The following is a 23,313-nucleotide window of genomic DNA, read 5'->3' on the forward strand; positions in this document are numbered from 1 at the left end:
AGTTACTCAGTAGCTGCATGTGGCTGGTAGCTGCTCTATTGAGCCGCCCAGGTCGGGTCTTGAGGAAGAGGATGAAGAGACACCAGCATAAAGGTTGCTAATACTGAGAACGATGTATGCACCCCCTCTGCCCTGCAATTCCATTTCTAGAGAGTTATCTGCAATAAGTCCTTGTACATGGGCACCAGGATGTATGTGCAAGGGTGCTCACTGTGATACGGACAAAAATATTGGAAACAACCTAAAGTTCCACCAACAGGGAAGTGATCAAATAAACAGGTTTCAAACTAACAGTGGACTTAACGATGCTGTTACAAAAGCACGAGGTGTTTAAATGTACTTACAAAAACATTATTCTGAAAAAATAGTGATAAAAACACATTATTGGAACAGTTGATGAAATGTGAATGAGGATGGTGGCTTACATAAGGTGTTATCACATTTCCTTTCTGCTTTTACTATCCCAGCCACTTCCCTTTAAATTGGAAATTACATCAACGTAAAAAGTTATAAGAATTATTCTGAGAGGCAGTTCATAACTTCGCTAAAGGTCCAGGACATAGAAAATGTTAAGAACTCAAGATTTGAAGGCAATGCACAACTTTGGTCCAAAAATCTTTAAAAAATCAAGAGGGTGTGACCTTGCCTCCTGAGTCTCCCACAGCTCAGGGGCCCTCTTTTTTTTAATTAATTAATTTTTGGCGGCGTTGGGTCTGCGTTGCTGCGTCCCGGTTTTCTCTACTTGGGGGCGAGCAGGGGCTGTTCTTCGTTGTGGTTCGTGGGCTTCTCGTTGCGGTGGCTTATGTTTGTTGCGAAGCACAGGCTCTAGGCGCGTGGGCTCAGTAGTTGTGGCGCTCAGGTTTAGTTGCTCCGCGGCATGTGGGATCTTCCCGGCCCAGGGCTGGAACCTGTGTGCCCTGCATTGGCAGGCGGATTCTTAACCACTGCGCCACCAGGGAAGTCCCTCAGACGCCCTCTTGAGGTCAGGGTTGGTATAACAACCACGCATTCCTACCAGCACCAAATCCCCACAACTAGACCTTCAAAATCCTCCCCGAGTCACGTCCACAACACATGGCTTCATTTAGTAGAACAGAAACTTGCCGAACATCGTGCACTCACATATCCATTCCCAAACACAAACACCACATTTGTAAAAGTCTGGGTGAATACACTCCAAACTGCTAATAGGAGTTTCAGAAGGTTAGCAGTCAGGGGATTTTTCAATGCTCTTTTTGCGGGGTGGGGGTGAGGAGGGCATTTCTGGATTGTTCAAATGTTTACAAGGTGCGTGGATCGTCTTTGCAATAAAAAGAAAGCTAGATCGTCACAAATTGAAGCTTGCTGGAGAAAAATACTATTTGTGGAGGAATGATGTGGGTGGTCTACAGGAGAGTTGCAGACAAGCATGGGAAAAATGAACCTGTTTCTGCACCCGTCGTAATAATCATGCTCATTGTGATAGACTGAAGAATGGTTCCCAGTGATGTCTGCATCCTAATTCCTGGAACCCGGGGCATGACTTTATATAGGAAAAAGGACTTTGCAGGTAAATTAAGGATCTTGAAATGGGAGATTATCCTGGATTATCTAGGGGGTCCTTAAATGTAATCACAAGGGTCCTTAAATGAGGGAGGCAGAGGGAGATTTGAGACACACAGTAGGAGGGAAGGAGATGTGACCGTAGAGGCAGAGATTGGAGTGATGTGGCCACGAGCCAAGGAATGCTGGCGGAGACCAGAACTTGAAGAGGCAGGAACAGATTCTGCTCTGGAGCCTACAGAGGAAGTGTGGCCTTGGCAACATTTTGATTTCGGATTTCTGGCCTCTAGAACTGTGAAAGGATACATTTTTGTTGTTTTGAGCTACCCAGTTTATGGCGATTTGTTACAGCAGCAATAAGAAACTAAATCAGGTAGGATCCTTCCCTGCCCCAGACTCCAGCATGTTTCCACAAGAACCCAGAATGGGGCCGGAAAGGATGGTGGTGGCTCTGGGGGGGTGCATGCCATCTTCAAAACTCTAGGGAGGAAGACGGAACTGTCCCCAAGTGCTGGGCCACCTCCACAGACCTGCTGTGCCTCTCTGGGCCTCAATGGAATCTGGTTGGGAGGCTGGGTCTCACAATCTCTGTTTCCCAGGTTTAAGCCAGTTGGACCCCTGAGATTTTCCACTGCTACCTGGGGCCATAGAAGGAAAGGGAGAGATCATCTCAAATGGGGCAAACCAAGGCCTGGAGAGGGGCCGAGCCTAGATGGGGTGGGGGTCTCTTTCGTCTGGCTTCCTCCCTCCTGGGACCTGGAACTTCCTCAGGTTTCGGAGCCCCTGCCTCCTTCCTGTGGCTGGGAGGAGGTGATGGGGCTCTCTGGGTGTGTGCCCCGCAGAAGGAGCCCTAGACCAATGAGAACCCCAAAGGGGAAAGACGGGTCACTTCCTTTCCGCCTATCTGCAGACTCACTTGGGGCTTTAAAAACCACAGCCCTCAGGCGGGAGGGAACCTTTGATCAGCGGAGAACCTGGGAGAGACCTGAATATGGTGAGTCTTGGCGGGGGGAGTGGGGGGCAGACACCCTCTACCTGCGCACTCTCCCTTCTGGGCGCCGTCTGCTTGCCCCACTCGCCCCTTCTTGCTACCTCTCCCCCTTTCCTTCCTCCTCCTCCCTGCCCTCGATCTCCAGCCCCCGCCTTCTCCCCTCTCCCTCATCTCAGACTCTCCCACTCCAGGTCTGGGAGGCAGCTAAAGAGTTAGATTGTCAAGGGATTATAGGGCCCACGATTAGCTTCGACTTCTTTTTCTTTCTGTTAAATAGCTCCAAATCCCTAAAGGGTATTCCGTGAAACTCCCTTCCCTCCCCAGAGCTTCAGATTCATTGTAGCTTCCCCCAGAGGCAACGGTGGTCACCAGTTTGTGGTGGATCCTTCTGGAAACAGTCTACAGGTGCTCCAGGGCAGCGTAGGGAACAAAGTAAGGAGTAGTTTGACACGAGGGTCATACTGAAATGGGGTTCAAACCCTGCCTTTCCTGTGTAATAGCGGGCGAGACCCGTCTTTCTGAACCTCCTTCTCCTTATAGCGAAGATGGGGATAGTAACCCTACAGAGCGGAATCTACATCATAGGGTCGTGGAGAGAATTAAATGAGATAATACACAGAAAGCTCTTACAGCAGTGCCTGGCATACAGTTGGCCCTCAATGCTTGTGACGTGTCTATCCTTTCTCCGCCACCCACCCTATAAAGGGAAGTCTCTTTTACACATTATCCTACGTCTTTTTTTTTTTTCTTTCATGAATAACATATTATATTATTGCCCAGCATTTATTGAGCGCTTACTGCATGCCAGGCACTGTGCTAGGCACTTGACGTTTACGAATTTTGACTTAAACAATCTGTGAGGAAGGTATCATCCCCATGTATTTCAGGGAAATTGCCTCTTTCCTTTTATCAGCTGTGTGATATGCCAGTGGGAGTTTCCATCTCTTATCAAAGGAGATTTAGGCTGTCCAATACTTTGTCTTTAAAACCAAAATTAGGGAATTCCCTGGTGGTCCAGTGGTTAAACCTTGGTGCTTTCACTGCCGAGGGCTGGTGTTAGATCCCTGGTCAGGGAGCTAAGATCCCACAAACCGTGTGGCAAAACCAAACCAAACCAAAACAAAACCCAGATTACATCTTTGGACCCACATCTGGGTTTCCAGAACTGCAAATGCTGAATCCAAGGCATGGGAAATTTTTATTTTAACAGATATTGACAAAACTTGTACCAATTTACATTCCTCATCTACAGAGCATGAGAGTATCTACTTGTCTAGACCCCCATCTGCATAGTTATATGGAACTTTTTTATTTTTGCCAACCTGAAAGGCAGTTCATTGCATCCTCAGAGGATCTGAAGGCTTGTCTTTTTCTCGTGGTTTTTAAAACACAAGTGCTTATGTTTCTTCGTGCTCAGGGATGTTGAGTCACAAAGATTGCAAATTCAAGAAGATAAATCTGAGTCGAGATGCTCACCTCCACCCTTGTATCCCATGTCTCAGAGGATGCTATAATGGTTTCAAGTGGTTCTGTGTGTGGATTGTTTAAAGACGTTGTGTCCATGTAGGAACAGGAAGAGGGGTGTTCCGGAAAAAAGCAGACTGTGCCTTCTGCGTATTTTCTAGCTCTGACAGCATTCCTATGTGAGTCTGTTATTTCCACTGTAATGGAGGGGACAGTTGGCAGGACTTTCCTGCTGTGAGGATGGTGAGACTGAAGCCCAATGAGGTTGGGAAGGGGCTGGGGCAGAGTTTACCACCCACCAGCTGCTTGACTGTAGCCATGTCATGCCTCTTTTTAAAATATTTATTTATTTATTTATTATTTATTTATTTATTTAGCTGTGCTGGGTCTTAGTTGTGTCATGCATGCTGGATCTAGTTCCCTGATCGAGGATCGAACCCAGGCACCCTGCATTGGGAGCACGGAGTCTTAACCACGGGACCACCAGGGAAGTCCCCTGTCATGCCTCTTAAGTCTTTCCACTTTTCTTCCTCCCCCGGGCATCACCCCCATCGAAGCCCCCATCTTCGCTAGCCTGGGTCCCTGCCTCTGCCTCCTCTCTGGTCCTCTTGCCTCTAGTCTTACCTCCTCACAGCAGCCAGAGGGATCTTTCTAAAGAGGAACTCTCATCTAGTCCCTCTGCAGCTACAAGACCATCCATGGCTCCCCATTACCCCAGGATAAAATACATATCCTTTAACATGGCATCTTTGGCTCCTCCAACCTCGTCTTGGCTACCTGCCAGCCACGCTGACGTCCGTTCATTTTTCTGGTGTGTGGACACTCTCTCCGTGTTACCTTGTGGCCTTTTGCCTTGAATGCATGCCCCTCACTCTCAACACACTTGAGGTCTGGTAGCCTCTCAGAGAGGGCTCTGGAGTTGGACTCTCAGAAGTTCTCTCCTACCTCTGCCACTTGCTAACTGCGAGGACTAGGAAAGGTCTCTTAAGCTCTCTGTAGCCTCAGTCTTCTCATCTGTAAAATGGGTGTTGCAATGGCAACAATGCTCATAGGGTCGTCCTGTGGATTAAATGAGATGATACATGGAACTCCCCTGGCGGTCCAGTGGTTAAGACTCCGCGCTTCCACCGCAAGGTGCGCAGGTTCAATTCCTAGTTGGGGAGCTAAGAACCCGCCTGCTACGTGGCCTAAATAAATAAATAAATAAATAAGCGAGCTGTTATGTGAAAAGGACTTAGAACAGAGCTTGGCAATTCTGAATTCTTTTCTCGCAAGCATCTTCTTCACCCTGTTCTCCTCCGATCCATTCATGACTCCTCACTGCCACCACCGTAGTGCAAGGCACCATCATCCCTCACCGCAGCTAGACAATCCCAACCTCCTTTTCTTGTCAGCTTCTGATCGGGAGCCCTTTCTCCACACAACAGACAAGGGCTCTTGAAATGAGCCTGTGAACTTAGGAACAATAAGAGTACCCTGCCCTTGGGGTTGTTGTGGCATAAATACTGTGCTTAGGGAATTGACGAACTAACACCTGGGAAGCACGGAGAACAGCGCCCGGCACTTAGGAATCACTTAGGAGCCCCAGACCTGTGCTGTCCGAGACGGTAGCCACCAGCCACATGTGGCTGGTGAAATTTAATTAAAATGACAGAAAAGTAAAAGTTCACTTCCCAGACGCATCTGCCACGTTTCATGCACTCAACAGCCACAGGTGACTGGTGGCTTCCATCTTGGATGGTGCACATCTGGAACGTTTCCATCAGTACAGAAAGTTCTGTTGAATGGTGCTGCGGTTTTATTTCACCAAGACCCTTCTCCTGGTCCCACACCAGGCTGTATTCTCTATTGAACACACTCAGTTCCCATCCCTGGGGATTAATTTCTCTCTCCCAGTAGACCATAACCTCTCCAAGGGCAGGTGCCAGGTATGTCAGGAACAAATCCCCTAGCCTGTTAATATTTGTGCAATGAAGAAATATTATTAGAATCTTTCCTAGACTCCTAGAATGGTAGAACCATGAATTCTTTTGTATAGTCTATATAACATCCATTTTGGGGGGAAAGGGTGGTGCATTCACTGGTATGGCTCTACATAAAAGAAGAACAAAAGCATATATGGTAAAAGCTTCCTTCCAATGCTTGCCCTCCAACCCACTACTTCCCCTCCCCAGGGGGAATCACTGTTACAGATTTCCTCTGCGTGCTTCTGGAACTAGTCTGTGCATACAGAAGCAAGCACACACACACACACACACACACACACACACACACACGGAGAGATAGAATGATAGAGACAGAGGGGAGGGAGGGGGAGGAAGGAAGGGAGAGAGAGAGGAAAACTGAGAGAGTGAGAGAGAGAGAGAGATTCCTTTTTTGTAGGTAGCTTGCTTCATGCACTGTTCAGTTCCTGCTTTTTCTATTTCACCCTAGATCTTGGAGCTCTTTTCACACACATCCTTACGTAAACTTCCTCATTCTTTTGACGGTTGCATAGTATTCTTTTGCCTGGATGTGCCATCATTAATTTAGTCAGTCCCCTCTTGCTGGATGCTTCGGCTATTTCCATTCTTTGTAGGGATGCTGCAATGGCAGAACTTTGCAAGCCTTTTTTATCGGGAGCATCCTAGAAATCACAAAGGGTTAGAATCAGCATCTTTTTTCTGCACTTGTGAAGTCAGTGAGAGGAAAGGGCCTCGTGAGTTCATTCCAGAAAAGGAGCTTGTCAGCTGATGAGAGGGGTAATGGTGAGCGTGAGAGCAGGGGGTGGGGAGGCTCCCATTTTTGGGGTCTGGGTTATTCTGCAGCTAAACATGGCCGAGAGCTTGTGAAACGAGCAGGGACAAAAGCTAGCTTCATGTATCATGTCTGAGGTGGACATTTAAAATATTTAACATCCTGCTAAGGTGCAGAGCCCCCCTGAGCAGGGTCTGGGGCCTCTTGCCATGCTTGGCATTAACCCTTTCGTGATCCGAGCATGGGAACTGGGAGTGGGGGTCCCAAAGTAGAAAATGGGAGGCCAGGGTGCTGGGAGTGGGGATGGTACAGGTGGGTGGCTCAGGGCAGGGGCTCGTTATCAATGGAAATAATTCAACAATTTTAACTTTTTTGAAACATTTTCACACTTATAGAAAAATTACAAGAATAATACAAAGAACTTCCATATACTCTTTACCCAGATTCTCCAAGTTTGCTTTGTCTATCTATCTATCTATCTATCTATCTATCTATCTATCTATCTATCTATATATCATCTACTGTCTTTTTGTCCTGAACCAGTTGAGAGTAAGCTGCAGGCATCATGTCCTTTGCCCCCCACATGTCTCGGTGTCTCCGTCTCAAGAACAAGGACATTCATTTACACGAGCACAGCACAATGATCTATGTCAGGAAATGTACTGTTTGGTGAGATACTATTATCTATATCCAAACGGTGCAATACTAGATAATATTCAAACTTGCTCAATTGTCCAAATAATGCCCTTTAGAGTGAATTTGTTTTTCCTGCTCCAGACTCCGGTCCAGGATGTCACATTACATTTGGTTGTCCTGGCTCTTTAGTCCCCATTCATCTGGAACAGTCCTTTGGTCCTTTCTTGTCTTTATGACACTGGCATTTTAATTTTAATTCCGTATAATTCACGTAACATACAATTCACCATTTTTTAAATTAATTAATTTATTTATATTAATTATTATTGGAGTATGGTTGCTTTGCAATGTTGTGTTAGCCTCTACTGCACAACAAAATGAATCAGCCATACACACTAATTCACCATTTTAAAGTGTACCATTCAGCGACATTTAGTACATTCAAGGTGTTGTCCCATCACTATCTTTATCTATTTCCAGAACCTTTTAATCACCCTCAAAAAAACCCTGTACCCATTAAGCACTCCCTCCCTGATTCCCTTCCCCCAGTCCCTGGCAATGACTAGCACATTCCCCATCTCTATGGATTTGCCTATTCTGGACACCTCATGTAAATGGAATCATACGATATGTGACCTTTCGTGTCTGACTTCTTTCACTCAGCATAATGTTTACAAGCTTCATCCACGTTGTAGCTTGTATCAATACTTCATCCCTTTTTATGGCTAAATAATATTCCACTGCCTGGTTATAGCTACCCTGTTCATCCACTCATCAGCTGACATTGACATTTTCCCTCTGAATAATTTAATCACTACTATGGCTCTACCAGCAAGTACCCTGGACCATCAGCCCGATTGACCCAGTTGACCTTAGGGTAACATAAAGGAACTAGAAATAAAAAACAGTTGTTCAGAGAAAGATCTGAGCTCTTCAATAATTGTAAGATCGATAAATAATAAGAGCATTGCCATTTCTCATCTCCCTATTGTGTACCAGGCATTTTGCCAGGTGCTTGAACATTTTTCATCTTCTTTAATCCGCGAGCTGGGTGTTTAGTGGGTATCAACCTCAGCCTGCAAATTTAGGTGCCCTCAGAATCCAGCTCTTATTATTTCTATAATAATGATTTCTATTTTTCTCTATCTCCTTTCCCTGGGTTGGTGACAAAGTCACCTTCAGGGGTGGGCTCCAAGGGCCACAGACCTCACCCCTCAAGTGTCCTTACCCCATTGACAGCCCCCCTGGAGATGCCCAGGGGCAGCCTGCCTGGGTTTGTATCCCAATCTAAACAGAGTTGAATTCCCATCTATGTGACTGCAACAGGCTACTTGATCTTCTGGTGCCTCTGTTTTCTCATCAATAAAATGGACATATTAATAGAACCTACTTGTAGGGTCATGGTCAGGATCGAAAGAGCTAATGCTGTGCTTGGAGCATAGTAGATGCTCAATCAATACTGTCTACTTTAGTATGATCATTCCGTGTCCTGCATGGGGATTTTTCTGCTGTGTCTGGTGCCTCTGGGTTACAGTTTTGCATCCAAGGCTGTTTGCAGCTCAGCTGCTACCCTTTCTCCCTTGGGGCGGTATGACACTTCCAGGCAGCTCTGTCTGGGGAAGAAGTGCTCAAGACTTCTCTGTTCTTTATTTTATTACGGAAAATTTCAAACACACAAAAATAGAGAGAATAATACTGTGAATGCCCAATGTACCCATCACCCAGCCTCCAGCAGTTATCAACACTTTGCCATTCTAAGTCATCTTTGGTCCTCCCTTCCTCCCTTCCTTCTTCCTTCCTCTCTCCTTCCCTCTAGCTATTTTTTTTCTGGAGTGTTTTAAAGCAAATCCAAAACATCCTATTTCACTTGCTAAGTATCTCTATCAGAAATAGCCTTCCCCCACTTTTTGAAAACATAAGCACAGTATCATATCACCCTCAACAAAATTAGCAATAATTCCTTACTATCGTCAAATATTCAGTCCATTTTTAAATCTCCCAGATGGTCTCTAAAATATCTTCTTTCCCATATGATTATTCCAATTGGATCCAACCAAGGTCTCCATTTTGCCTTTGGTTGATATGCTTCTTAAATCTCTTTTAATCCATGACACTTCCTGTTCCTTCCCCTGCCCCTTTTTTAAAAATCTTTTGGCCGCGCTGCACGACATGTAGGATCTTAGTTCCCCAACCAGGGATTGAACCTGGGCTCCCTGCATTGGAAGCGGGGAGTCTTAGCCACTGGACCGCCAGAGAAGTCCCTCCCCTTCCTTTTTAAAAATGCCATTTATCTGTGAGAGTAACAAGACCATTTGTCCTGTAGAGTTTCCTGAGTTCTGATTGGGCTGATTTTGTCCCTGTGGTGTTATTTATCGTGTTCCTCTCTCCTCTGCTTTTCCTGTAAACTGGTAGTTTTAGATCTAGAATCTTGATTAGATTTACCTTCATTTTTTTTTTTTTTGCAAAAATTACTTCGTAGGTGGTGCCGTATCCTTTCTACTGCATCACATCAGATAGAGCAAATGTCTACTTGTCTCTCTTCTCAAGGTGCTGAGGTTGGCTGGAGGGTTTGCGGTGCCAGCTCAACCTATTTATTATATTTATCAGTTTTTCACCTGATGGTTTTATTAGATGTTGTTGATTGTCATCCAGATCCATGTTTCCTTAAGTCTATCATTCCTTCTGCAAGTATTATTTTTAGATTCTTCTCTAAAGAAGGCCTGCCCACATTGACCCTTTATTTCCCTGAAATATACTCTGTACAGAAATGGCAGGATAAGTGCTTGATTCATTCCCTTTCCAGAATAAAAATGTGACCAATGGGTTTATTTGCTTTTATTACCATTATGAACTCATAGATCTTTATTATTAATGTATTTTATTGCATCACAGTTATTATTTATTATTATTATTATTATTATATACTCAAATTGTGCCATCTTTTTGACTAGTGAGAGCTTTTTCAGGCTGTCTCTTTGATATGTCCCTATCATTATTTAAAATTTTTTCTTACTTTCTAGTGTGAGCTGTTCTGGGCTCATCTTGTATATTTTCTGTCCCAGAACAGGAATCAGCCTTTCTCCAAGGAGCCCTGGTTCCTTTGAATGCCAGGTGGTAATTAAAGACCACAACCTGTGCTCTAAGATACCCCTTGTTCTTGAACTCATATCCTTCTCTATTCCTCTCATCCCTTCTGCCCTGCCTCTAGCAAGGTACAAGTCTATTCCTTATTCTTATTTCTTATTCTTCCTCTTGCTGCCCCTAAATATTTTCTCTCTGCTCTGAGACTGAGGTTTTGGAATAATGATAGCTAAAACTGAAGGATTGCTAGGAGTTAACCAGGAATGAAATGGAGGCATGAAGCAGTAATGGAACTTGCAGAGGGCCATGTAGGCTTCAAGTAGGACAGTCGGGATCCGGATCCTAGTGTCGTGCTGAGCCATCCTGGTACCCAGGGCAGAAGGACACATGTGTGCCCCTATCTACACTTAGGAAAATATCCTTCCATAGTTTGAACCAAGTAGAAAAAGTAAATAAAGCTGTACCAACCCCCTTCCCAAAACAACCCCTCCTAAAACCCCATGACTATGCATAAAGCCCCACATTGCTTGATATGTTTGCACGCCATTGCCAACCTGCAAAAACCCGCCCAGCTGGGAATGAAAACTGTGGGCTGATCTGCAGGTTCCTCTTGCATAATAATGCAGGGTCATAAACCAAACAAACAACTGCAGTAGGTTGTCTTTACTTAAAATTAGAATTTTCTTCCACTGTGGTTTTTTTTCTGGGGGGGGGCATTCATCTTGATTCTTTAAAATATTGCATTAAGATATTATGTATCTTGACTTTGCTGTACACCTGAAACTAACACAACATTGTAAATCACCTATACTCCAATGAAAATTTAAAAAATAAGTAAATAAAATTTAGGGAATAGCTCAGAACTTGGGCTATCAATTTTGGATTTATGTGCATATGATTATTAGCTTATTCTCCTCTAAGTATTAAAGTGCAGAATTAACTTTAAAAAAAGATACTATGTATCTTGATGACTGGTGGTCCCTGTCTACCCCGTATGCCTGGGTACATGAGGCCCTGCTGAAACACTGCTGACTCTGGGTAGCTGCTCCCAGGCAGAGCACAGAGCTGCCTCAGTGGGTGGGAGGCAGCAAAAGGGGGTGACGCTGCTGATGGTGGTGTTGGTGGGGGAACTACCTACTCAGTAATATCATCTCAGTTTGTTGGTGACATTAAAGATGTCTAACAAGCAGTGTGTCATGGGTACTGGCCAGAGTGGATAGCGACCACAGTATTGTAGCAGGCCTAGGCTTTAACCATTCGGTTGCTAGATTCTGGGGAAGTCCAGGGACTTCAGGGGGAGGTGGCAGGATGGCATGGAGACCCATTAGCATGGAAGGGTTTTCACCACTTTAATAAGTGGTATGACACCCCAGCTGGCTCTCAGCCCTCAGCATCCCCATTTCCCCGGGAGAAACCTAAGACTTAAAGAAGTGGAGTGATGGGCTTTGAGTAGCTCTGATGGGCCCCCCTGCCACCTGTCTGCAGACTTATACCATCCCTGCTTCTCTGATTCCACCCAGGACTCCATGACTAATAGCACCCCTGATTACTACGATTATAGCAACTGGACCGATAACCCCAACATACTGGTGGATGACTCTTCCCAAACCCGCAGGCTGCATGCTCCAGATGTGATCGCCCTGGTTATCTTTGCAGTCGTCTTCCTGGTGGGAGTGCCAGGCAACGCCCTGGTGGTCTGTGTGACGGGGTCCGAGGTCAGGCGAACCATCAATGCCATCTGGTTTCTCAACCTGGCGGTGGCTGACCTCCTCTCCTGCCTGGCGCTGCCCATCTTGTTTGCATCCATTGTCCAGCACAACCACTGGCCCTTCGGTGGCGCTGCTTGTGGAATCCTGCCCTCTCTCATCCTGCTTAACATGTTTGCCAGCATCTTGCTCCTGGCCACGATCAGCGCCGACCGCTTCCTGCTGGTGTTTAATCCCATCTGGTGCCAGAACTATCGAGGGGCCCGCTTGGCCTGGGTGGCCTGCGGTGTGGCCTGGGCCTTGGCTCTGCTGCTGACTGTACCTTCCTTTGTGTTTCGTAAGGTCCACGTGGAGCACTTCCCACCCAAGGTGATGTGCGTGCTTGACTATGGTAAGGACGGTTTATATACAGAGAGGGCCGTGGCCATCATCCGGCTGGTCGTGGGCTTCCTGGGGCCGCTGGCCACACTTACAGTCTGTTACACCATCCTTCTGATCCGGGCGTGGAGCCGCAGTGCTACCCGCTCCACCAAGACTCTCAAGGTGGTGGTGGCAGTGGTGGCCAGCTTCTTTGTCTTCTGGCTGCCCTACCAGGTGACAGGGATGTTGCTGTTTTTTTTCCACAAGGCAAACTTCAAATCCGTGTCCACTTTGGATGCCCTGTGTGTCTCCATAGCTTATATCAACTGCTGTATTAACCCCATCATCTACGTGGTCGCTGCCCAGGGCTTTCATGCCCGGTTCCTCAGGTCCCTCCCCTCCAGGATCCGGGATGTGTTGGTCGAAGAGTCCGTGGGCAGGGAGAGCAAGTCCAACACGTTCTCCACGGTGGACACCCCGACCCTGAAGAGCCAGGCGGTGTAAGGCGAGGCCTCTCTGGCCACCATCTTTCCGGCGCTCAACCAAACTTCCGGTCCATTCACATTGCTTATTGGATCTTGGCGAGGTGGGTGACGGTTGAGTGAATTCGCCTCCATGCCTTCCATCTTTCCCGGCCTTGTCCTTCCTCTTCCAGGCGAACCCTTCTCATCACTCGGCATTTCCAAGATTAGCACGTCCTTCTAGGGACCCGCAACCTTTCTTTCCATCCAAGGCCTTTGGAAAACAAACAGCACCCAATATACCTGGAGTCCTTCCATAGAACAACGCATTCGTGTGCAGAGAGTGTGAATACGTTAGATTCATAGAACCCAGACAAACAGAAACATTCAAACCTTGAAGAAAAGAGTTCTATATTTATTTTATGGAGAGTTGGCAAAAAAAAAAAAAAAATGTAACTGGCGTCTCAGAAGTTATTCTTGTTTAGTACAAAGCAAAAGTCCACGGACCTATCTCAGCTTTTGGAATTGAGTTGATTTAAAGAAAAACAGTAAGTTAGTATGTTACTTCACTGGGTTAAAAAAAAAGTATTAAGTAAAAAGATGTTATATGGTTATGGCAAAAAGCAAGCAGTGAGGAAGACACCTAGGGTTGGGAAACATTGGTTGGGCCCCTCCAGGGAATGGGGTCCCAGGGGAATTTGCTGTCTTATGTTGTCAACTGCTGTTTTGTTTGCACTGAAAAAAAATTAAACATTTTCTTTTGACCTCATTTAAATTCTCATGCCGTTGGGTTGTAAGTAGTAAAACGGAGTGATCTTGGGTACCTTTGACCTGTTTCCTGCAATAGGCACGTCTTGCAAAATGACATTACAATATCACAACCAAGATGTTGACATGAATACAGGTCATTGTCGTCACTGCCAGGATCCCTCGTGACACCCTTTTCTAGCCACTCGCACTGCCTTCTACCCTCCCCAGCCTTGTCCTGAACCCCTAGCAACCACGAATCCTCTCTCCATCTCTGTGATTTGGTCCTTTCAAGAATGTTATATCAATGGACTCATACATATATAACATACAAAACATGTAACCTTTGGACTTTCAAAAAAACTAGTACGCACCAGTTGAAAAGTGAAAATAAAAAATAATAAATGTTGAAATGTTGCGTTGTTTATAACTGACTTGGAAATATTCCTGCTTAGTGTTTTGTGTGTGTGTGTGTGTGTGTGTGTGTCCACATTGGCTAGAAATATTGTACAGACCAACAGAAATATGATGTGAGCCACGTATGTAGTTTAAAACTTTTTACTAGCCACGTTAAAAATTTAAATGAAAAGGATGAAATAATAGTAATATATTTAATAATGTAATGCAATGATATGTTATATTAACAATGATATGAATGCTATATTAATTATATTATAATAATTTATTATATATTGTATGATTATATGTTACATGAATATGTAGTATATAATATTATATAATAATTTTGTTTATAATTATATAATATATAAATATGTAATATAACAAAATATATAACATATATCAATACTATATTAATGTATATATGTATGAATATATTATAGTAATATTAGTGCTATTAATATATTTATATATTACTATATATAAAGATATCTAATATAAATTGATAAAATAATAATATAATCAATAATATATTTTTCTTAACTCAGTATATTGAAAATATTTTTATTTTGACATGTAATCAGTGTGAAAAATTATTACTGAGGTCTTTTACATTCTTTTTTTAATTGAAGTATAGTTAATTTACAATGTTATGTTAGTTTCAAGTGAACAGCAAAGTGATACAGTTATACATATATTCTTTTTCAGATTCTTTTCCATTATAGGTTATTACAAGATATTGAGTATAGTTCCCTCCTGTGCTATAGAGTAGGTCCTTGTTGTTTATCTATTTTATATATAGTAGTGTGTATATGTTAATCCCAACCTCCTAATTTATCTATCCCCTCACCCCACTATCTCCTCTGGTAACCATAAGTTTGCTTTCTATGTCTGTATTTCTGTTTTGTAAATAAGTTCTTTTGTATCATTTTTTTTAGATTCCACATATAAGTGATATCGTATGGTATTTGTCTTTCTCTGACTTACTCCACTTAAAATGATAATCTCTAGGTCCATCCATGTTGCTGCAAATGGCATCATTTCATTCTTTTCTATGGCTGAGTAATATTCTATTGTATATATGTACCACATCCTCTTCATCCATTCATCTGTCAATGGACATTTAGGTGGTTTCCATGTCTTGGCTATTGTAAATAGTGCTGTTATGAACATTGGGGTGCATGTGTCTTTTCTAACTAGAGTTTTATGTGGATATATGCCCAGGAGTGGGATTGCCAGGTCATATGGTAACCCTATTTTTAGTTTTTTAAAGGAACCTCCATACTGTTCTCCATAGTGGCTGCTACATTTTACATTTTTTTTTTTTTTTTTGGTACTGTCTTCAAAATCCTGGATGTGTTACAGTCACAGCACGTCTCCATTCAGGCTGGCACATTACAAGTGCCCAGGGAGCCACACAGAGCTGGTGTCCCCTGAATCCGACGACCACATAGATATCGACTCCCTCCTTCTTTTTGCAAGAGCTGGCTGGGTCCAGGGTACAGCCTTCAGCATGGGGCGCTGGGCTGGGATTTTGCCTAATTCCGATGGGAAACATAGCTGAATCCTGCTACTACAGTGTTCTCATGTCTGCCTTGGGGACAACTTTTATTTAAAGATGCTGTCTGAGCACCTAGAGTGACAGGTGCTCTGCAGGACTTCCAGAAGAGGTTGTGTGTGGTTTTTGATAGTAAATGTTGGTACCTGCGCAGACCCTCTAGCAGCAAGATTGTTGGGGGAAGACCTGAGCCCCAGCTACCTTCAGGTCTGATACCCGCTGTAAAGATGCTGGCGATCTGGGATGTCCCTTCTACCTGGTCAGCCCACAGCCCTCCTTCCACCCTCCTCCCAGCTGCTTGGGCCTCCTCCCTGGCTGGTTCCAGGCCGGCTGGGTATCCTCTCTCTCAGTGTGATCCTTCCCTGCCTCCTCTGCAGACTTTCTTCCTCTGCCCTGAAATGTTGGCTTTCTAGAGGTCTCTTGAACAGGCTTCCTACTTTTGTGACTTCATCCAATACCTTCACAGTTCTCTCTCTCTCTTCAGGGTGTGGCCTCCGTACCTACTTTGCCCAAAATGATCTCAGCATCTTCTCCCAAACCTCTCCCTCCCTTTGCATTCCCCAACCCAGGGAGTGCCCTACCGTCCATATAGTCACCCAAGCCTGCACTTGGGACCCATGCTGGACGCCACCCTCTTCCCACCCCATGCCTTTCATGGTCCAAGCCCTCCATCCTCTCCCACTTGGATCCCTGCTCCTTCTCCTGCCTGGTCTCCCAGCTGCTTGGTCTGTTTTTAAAAGACCACCCCCCCTATCGCTATTCTACCTTCCTTTAGGGTGCAGCCTCCTCCAGGAAGTCCTCCCTGACTTCCCACCCCTATGCTCCATCTCTGTTCCTGGCCATCCTCTGGCTTTCCTGGTTTGGGCAGTGGGCTGCAGGCAGTGGGGTCTTTCCTTCACGCTGATTTGGAAAGGAGATGCTTCCCAGAAGCTGGACCCCACAGCGGTCTTCTAGAAACACTTGGAGGCCAACATGTGGGATCCAGGTGTCTTCTTCAAGGCATCCTCAGCCTGGTGTTGATCAGTGCTGCCCAGGAGGGAAGTGGGTTGAAGGGCCAGGCGATTGTGAAATCTGGAGCCTGGGAAATCTGCTAAGTCAACAAGTTCTAAAGAGGAAGTGGCGAAAGGAAGGGAATGATGGGTTTGGCTGAGTTGGCAGTGTTCCTACCTCCACTCCCACCCCCCCAAGTCCCCTGTCACGGCCCCACCCGTTGCTCAGATCTGGCTCCCCAAGGCCTGGGGGGTCAGAGACTCCCGCCCTGCATCTGTGCCATGTGACCTTCCCAAGCACCCCATTTCCAACCTCCAGGACGGTATTACTCCAAATTCTTGTTGTCTGATAGGAATATAATGCAAACCACACGCATGATTTTACATTTTTCAGCAGACAAGCAAGAGACAAGCAAAGAGAAACAAAAAGAATCAGGTTAAAATGATTTTTGGTGCTATATTTTATTGAACCAAAGATATTTCAAGCACTGTCATTTCAATATGTGATTGGTATAAAAAGTTATTGAGAGATTTTGCATTCTTTTTTTTTCATGCCAAGTCTTCGAAATTTGGTGTGTATCACAGCATCTTTCATCTCAGATCCAGCTCATTTTTTTTTCTGGTTCTTATGCAATATATTCTTTTAACTCTCTAATTATAATTTATTAATTATAATAAATCTTTTTTCTTTACCTCTTTGCACTATTTCTGTTTTCACACAGTTGTTTGGTTGTCTTGTTTATTTTCATCTCTGGTTTCAACTTAACATTTTTCTTCCTGTGTCCGGTTATCTTTTTTGTTTTTTGAATTTTATTTTATTTATTTTTTTATACAGCAGGTTCTTATTAGTTATCCATTTTATACATATTAGTGTATACATGTCAATCCCAATCTCCCAATTCATCCCAATCCCCCCCCGGTCACTTTCCCTCCTTGGTGTCCTTACATTTGTTCTCTACATCTGTGTCTCTATTTCTGCCCTGCAAACCAGTTCATCTGTACCATTTTTCTAGGTTCCACATATATGCGTTAATATACGATATTTGTTTTTCTCTTTCTGAATTACTTCACTCTGTGTGACAGTCTCTAGAGCCATCCACGTCTCTACAAATGACCCAATTTCTTTCCCTTTTATGGCTGAGTAATATTCCATTGTATATATGTACCACATCTTCTTTATCCATTCGTCGGTCGATGGGCATTTAGGTTGCTTCCATGACCTGGCTATTGTAAATAGTGCTGCAATGAACATTGGGGTGCATGTGTCTTTTTCTCTGGGTATATGCCCAGTAGTGGGATTGCTGGGTCATGTGGTAATTCTATTTTTAGTTTTTTAAAGAACCTCCATACTGTTCTCCATAGTGGCTGTATCAATTTACATTCCCACCAACAGTGCAAGAGGGTTCCCTTTTCTCCACACCCTCTCTAGCATTTGTTGCTTGTAGATTTTCTGATGATGCCCATTCTAACTGGTGTGAGGTGATACCTCATTGTAGTTTTTTTTTATTTTTTAATTTATTTATTTTTGGCTGCTTTGGGTCTTAGTTGCTGCACGCGGGCTTTCTCTGGTTGTGGTGAGCAGGGGCTACTCTTTGTTGTGGTGCGTGGGCTTCTCATTGCGGTGGCTTTTCTTGTTGCGGAGCACGGGCCCTAGGAGCGCGGGCTTCAGTAGTTGTGGCACGTGGGCTTCAGTAGTTGTGGCGCACGGGCTTAGTTGCTCCGCGGCATGTGGAATCAGACCAGGGCTCGAACCTGTGTCCCCTGCATTGGCAGGCGGATTCTTAACCACTGCGCCACTAGGGAAGCCCTCATTGTAGTTTTGATTTGCATTTCTTTAATAATTAGTGATGTTGAGAAGCTTTTCATGTGCTTCTTGGCCGTCTGTATGTCTTCTTTGGAGAAATGTCTATTTAAGTCGTCTGCCCATTTTTTGATTGGGTTGTTTGTTTTTTTAATATTGAGCTGCATGAGCGATCCGGCTCATTCTAAATGCTCAGTAGCCTCATGTGGCCAGTGGCTACCATATTGGACAGCTCAGGGCTAGAATATCTTGATTAACGTTCAGATCATCTACAAAATTGTAACGTCTAACAGCTGGAGTTTTATACTTCTAACACTTGAAGATTCTGGTGTGACATTCTAGAATCCTGTGACTCAAATAGTCTGTGGCTAATGTTGTAGGATCCCTTGGGTCAAGTCACCTATGATTCCAACTTTCTGAAAGTCTGTGATGCCAACAAATTCAGCCTTCAGAGTCTTTGAACTAGATCAGGCGTTAGCAAACTCCAGCCTGTGGGCCAAATCCAGCCCACTGCTTGTTTTTGTGAATAAAGTTTTATTGGAACACAGCCATGCCATTCAATCTGTGGCCGCTTTCATTCTACCAGAGAGATGAATAACCTCTTGACCAGCAAAAACTAAAACATTTACTCTCAGTTCTCTCACCGAAAAAGTTTACCCTTGATCTAGATATTCAAAGATTCTAAGATGGATGGTGATTTTACAGATGCTAATTTGTTGTACTTTGTACTTTACACAAGTTACAGGCACTCTTTTCTATGCATCAGATATCACGTAATAATATGTATTGTTCAAAAGAGACTGGTTTCCCCATCTTGGCCACTCACTCTCTTGGGCTTCTAGAATTCCATTAGGCTGCACTCCATGAAATTACCAGACTTCATCCTATTTTAGGGTGAGGGGGTATAACAGTTTATTTATTACTTAGAAAAACTTGTAAGATACACATAACATAAAACTCACCATTAGTAGCATTTAGTATATCCACAATGTTGTGCAATTGTCACCACTATGTAACTAGTTCCAGAACATTTTCACCACCCCAAAATAAAGACCCCATTCCTATCAAGCAGTTACTTTCCATTCACGTCCTCCCTTCCCCTCAGGCCCTGGTCATCATTAATCTGCTTTCTGTTGCCACGATTTGCCAGACTTCAACCTCTTTTGACTCACAAAACTGGCAATTTCATATGGGTCAATTTAATAACCTTCTAAGGATGTCCTCATTGTAAGTTTCTCCACTGTTGAGGGGCTGGTACTCAGAATCTCGCAGGGTATCTGTAAAACGAATCCCACTCCCCCAAAAGCCCCTCACTTTTCATAACAGCTGTGTCCCTGTCCCCGTTCACAGCATCCCCCAGATCCCCAGGTAAGATCCCCCAGCTCCAGAGACACCAGAAAGCCTTAGCTTCCCAGAATCTGAGAAACGTATGCCCGAGACTCAGTGACCGAGGAGTTTAAGATCAAGTGATCTGAGAAACACACCCCTGTAAACTCAAGATCAGAGAAGGTCTGGGACTTCCCTGGCAGTCCAGTGGTTAAGACTTCGCCTTCCAGTGCAGGGGGTGCAGGTTCGATCCCTGGACAGGGAGCTAAGATTCCACATGCCTTGCGGCCAAAACACCAAAACGTAAAACAGAAGCAATATTGAAACAAATTCTATAAAGACTTTAAAAATGGTCCAGATCAGAAAGATGAGAGAAAGTTTGAGCCAATAAAAGACAGTGCCTCACTGGACACCACCCCGCCCCCACCAATGCCCACCGCCCCGCCCAATGCTTGTTCCATGTTAGTTTCTCTTTCTGACCAGGGTGGGTTCCCACAGGGGCCTGGGGCTGGTGGGATGTGGGGATGAGGAGGCCCCCCGCCAGAACATGGTGGAAGGGGGTGGTCTGGGGCCAGTCTCGGCCAAGACTGGGTCACGCAGAGACACCCCAGCTCACGCTGCGAGTTCTAGTCTCTTGACAGAAAAATAACTTCCTTTACCAACATGTTGTTTATTCTCCAAACAACAACAAAAGAAATGTATAAATAGGGCTTCCCTGGTGGCGCAGTGGTTAAGAATCCGCCTGCCAATGCAGGGGACGCGGGTTCGAGCCCTGGTCCGGGAAGATCCCACACGCTGCGGAGCAACTAAGCCTGTGCGCCACAACTACTGAGCCTGAGCTCTAGAGCCCGTGAGCCACAACTACTGAAGCCTGCGAGCCACAACTACTGAAGCCTGCGCGCCTAGAGCCCGTGCTCCGCAGCAAGAGAAGCCACCGCAATGAGAAGCCTGCGCACCGCAACGAAGAGTAGCTCCCGCTCGCCGCAACTAGAGAAAAGCCCACGCGCAGCAACAAAGACCCAACGAAGCCAAAAATAAATAAATAAATAAAACTAAAAAAAAAAAAAAGAAATGTATAAATGTGCCCCCTCAACCTCTAAAGCATACACACACAGTGGCACAAACACCAAAAACCGCTGAATAAAGGGTTCCGAAGTTGGAATAAATAAGGGCCACTTCCTCTTGCTAAGTCTGTCTTCCTAAAATGTAAGTTTAAAAAATTGATAGCATATGCTTTTTTTTTTTTTTTGCATATGCTTTTTATTACTGCTAATTTAACAAACATGTACACAGCATCTCCTGTGTGCCAGGCGCTGTTGTGTGTATTTTATTTTATTATTATTATTTTTAAAGGTGATTTTCTTTCTTTTTTTAAAATTTATTTTATTTTATTTATTTTTATTTTTGGCTGCGTTGGGTGTTCGTTGCTGCACGTGGGCTTTCTCTTGTTGCGGCGAGCGGGAGCTACTCTTCGTTGCGGTGCGCAGGCTTCTCATTGCGGTGGCTTCTCTAGTTGTGGAGCACGGGCTCTAGGCGAGTGGGCTTCAGTAGTTGTGGCATGCAGGCTCAGTAGTTGTGGCGCACGGGCTTAGTTGCTCTGCGGCATGTGGGATCTTCCCGGAGCAGGGCTCGAACCCGCGTCCCCTGCATTGGCAGGCGGATTCTTAACCACTGCACCACCAGGGAAGCCCTGTTGTGTGTATTTTAAATCTCTTTACCCATTTAATGCCCGTAGCTAAAACGTCCATTTCACAGATGAGGAAGTTGAGGCTCAGAAGGGTTGAGGCCCAGAAACTCATCAGTGGGAAACCTGGAATATGTATCTTATCTCTGTGGCTCTCAAATCCATGTTCTCAGCCTCCGCGCCATGCTTGGAAGGAGGTTAGGAACCACTATGCTCAAAATCTTCACATTTTATTTATTATTATTATTTTTAAAATGTTTGGCCAGACCGCGCGGCTTGCAGGATCTTAGTTCCCTGACCCGGGATCGAACCCACGCCCTCGGCAGTGAAAGCACAGAGTCCTAACCACTGGACCACCAGAGAATTCCCCAAATCTTCCCATTTTAAAGAGGGAAAACAGAGGCTCCACAGAGCGGATAGGACTTGTTTGTGTTTTGTCTGCCTCTGAAGCCTTAGGCCCTGTGCTGGGCACCCTTGGCCTTTTGGTGGAGGCTGTGACCCTGAGCTGTCTCCCTCAGAACATGTGAGGTGGGAGGAATACTGATCTGTCTTCAAGGCTCTGCAGAGGGCAGAAGGGAGGGGCTGGGTGCACAGTTGGAGTCTGGGGCGGGGATGCGGGTAGCAGACAGTGGGGACTTGGTGAGGAAGACCTCAGAGGGCCCTGCAGGGACAGTGAGTCTAGGCCAAGACCCCCAGGCCTTGAAGGTCACACCACATGTAGCTCTGGCTTCCAGGAAGCTGGTGACATTGAGATTGTTGTTGTTGACACTGGGTCAACCCTCCACCCACCCGAGCCCTCTCCAGTCTCTCCTGCTGCCCAGTAATTTTGGGATGTGTGAGTCATGGGAAGAATCCAGGACAAACACACCCTGGGAGTAGGAAAAGGCCATTCCTGTTTTTCGCTGCTTAAGAGCATTGGCTGGGACCTGTGAGGTGACAGTGCCCTGCGGAGTCCCCTAGGAGCCCTGGCAAACGGGACCAGCTTGCAGGAATCCTCTAACTGCCAGACTCGGGGGAGAGACTTCAGACTTCCCAGGTCCTGCTGTGGGCCTGGATTGTGCTCCCAAGTGGTGTTTGGCTAAACTGGGGACCATTCCTCCAGAGATGGTAAGGATGGAGGGAAGGAGGGAGGGAATGATGGTGTGTGTGGGGGGCATTTCCCAATCCTGGCCTTTTATTTTTATTTAAAATTGTTTTCATTTATTCATTTTTTAATCCTGGCCTTTAGACTCATTATTTTCAGAATCTGGGAATCAGAACTAGAATTTCAGGAGTGGAATCTTATTGCCATTGCACTGGAATCCACATCAGAATCCCAGACTCTTGGAATTTACTTGGGCAGTCCAACAGAAAAAGCCTTTGTCAAATGGTCCCGTCCACGGCCACACTCAGGTGTGTAGGAAAACAGCCCTTCCCAAACCTGCAGCTTCCAGGGAATCCACCAAACAAGCCTTTTGACTCAGCGATTCCCCTTCTTGAGAAAGATCCTTTAACTTTATTTTCACATAGAACACACACACAGAAAAGTACGCACATGAGGCTTGAGCAGTTCTGCGTATCTCCACAAGCTGAGGACACCCAGGGAACAAGCATCCGGGTTAAGAAATAGCCGGAGCCCAGCCCCAGAGTTCCCTCCGCCTGCCCTCACTCCCCATCCCCATAGAATTCTTTTGCCCATTTTTGAACTTGAGGAGAAAGGGATCATTCAGTAAATTCTCCTGTGCGCTTGCCTTTCTGTCCTCAACACCATATTTATGAAGTCCATCCACATTCTTGCATGTGGTTTGTTCATTCTCACTGTTATAGAATATTCCGCGATATGTTTATTCATT

At 45.1% G+C, this 23,313-nt stretch overlaps 1 protein-coding gene across 1 annotated transcript; it reads left to right on the forward strand.

The window, feature by feature from the left end:
- The first annotated feature begins 2,516 nt into the window (after positions 1 to 2,516).
- On the forward strand, positions 2,517 to 13,020 carry C5AR1 (complement C5a receptor 1). The gene is made up of 2 exons (XM_068529095.1): positions 2,517 to 2,536; positions 11,971 to 13,020. Exons 1-2 carry the CDS (start codon positions 2,534 to 2,536, stop codon positions 13,018 to 13,020), a joined length of 1,053 nt encoding a protein of 350 aa, XP_068385196.1. The 5' UTR covers positions 2,517 to 2,533.
- Positions 13,021 to 23,313: the final 10,293 nt, after the last annotated feature.

This window comes from Eschrichtius robustus, chromosome 19, assembly GCF_028021215.1.
Source record: "Eschrichtius robustus isolate mEscRob2 chromosome 19, mEscRob2.pri, whole genome shotgun sequence".
Lineage (NCBI taxonomy): Eukaryota > Metazoa > Chordata > Mammalia > Artiodactyla > Eschrichtiidae > Eschrichtius > Eschrichtius robustus.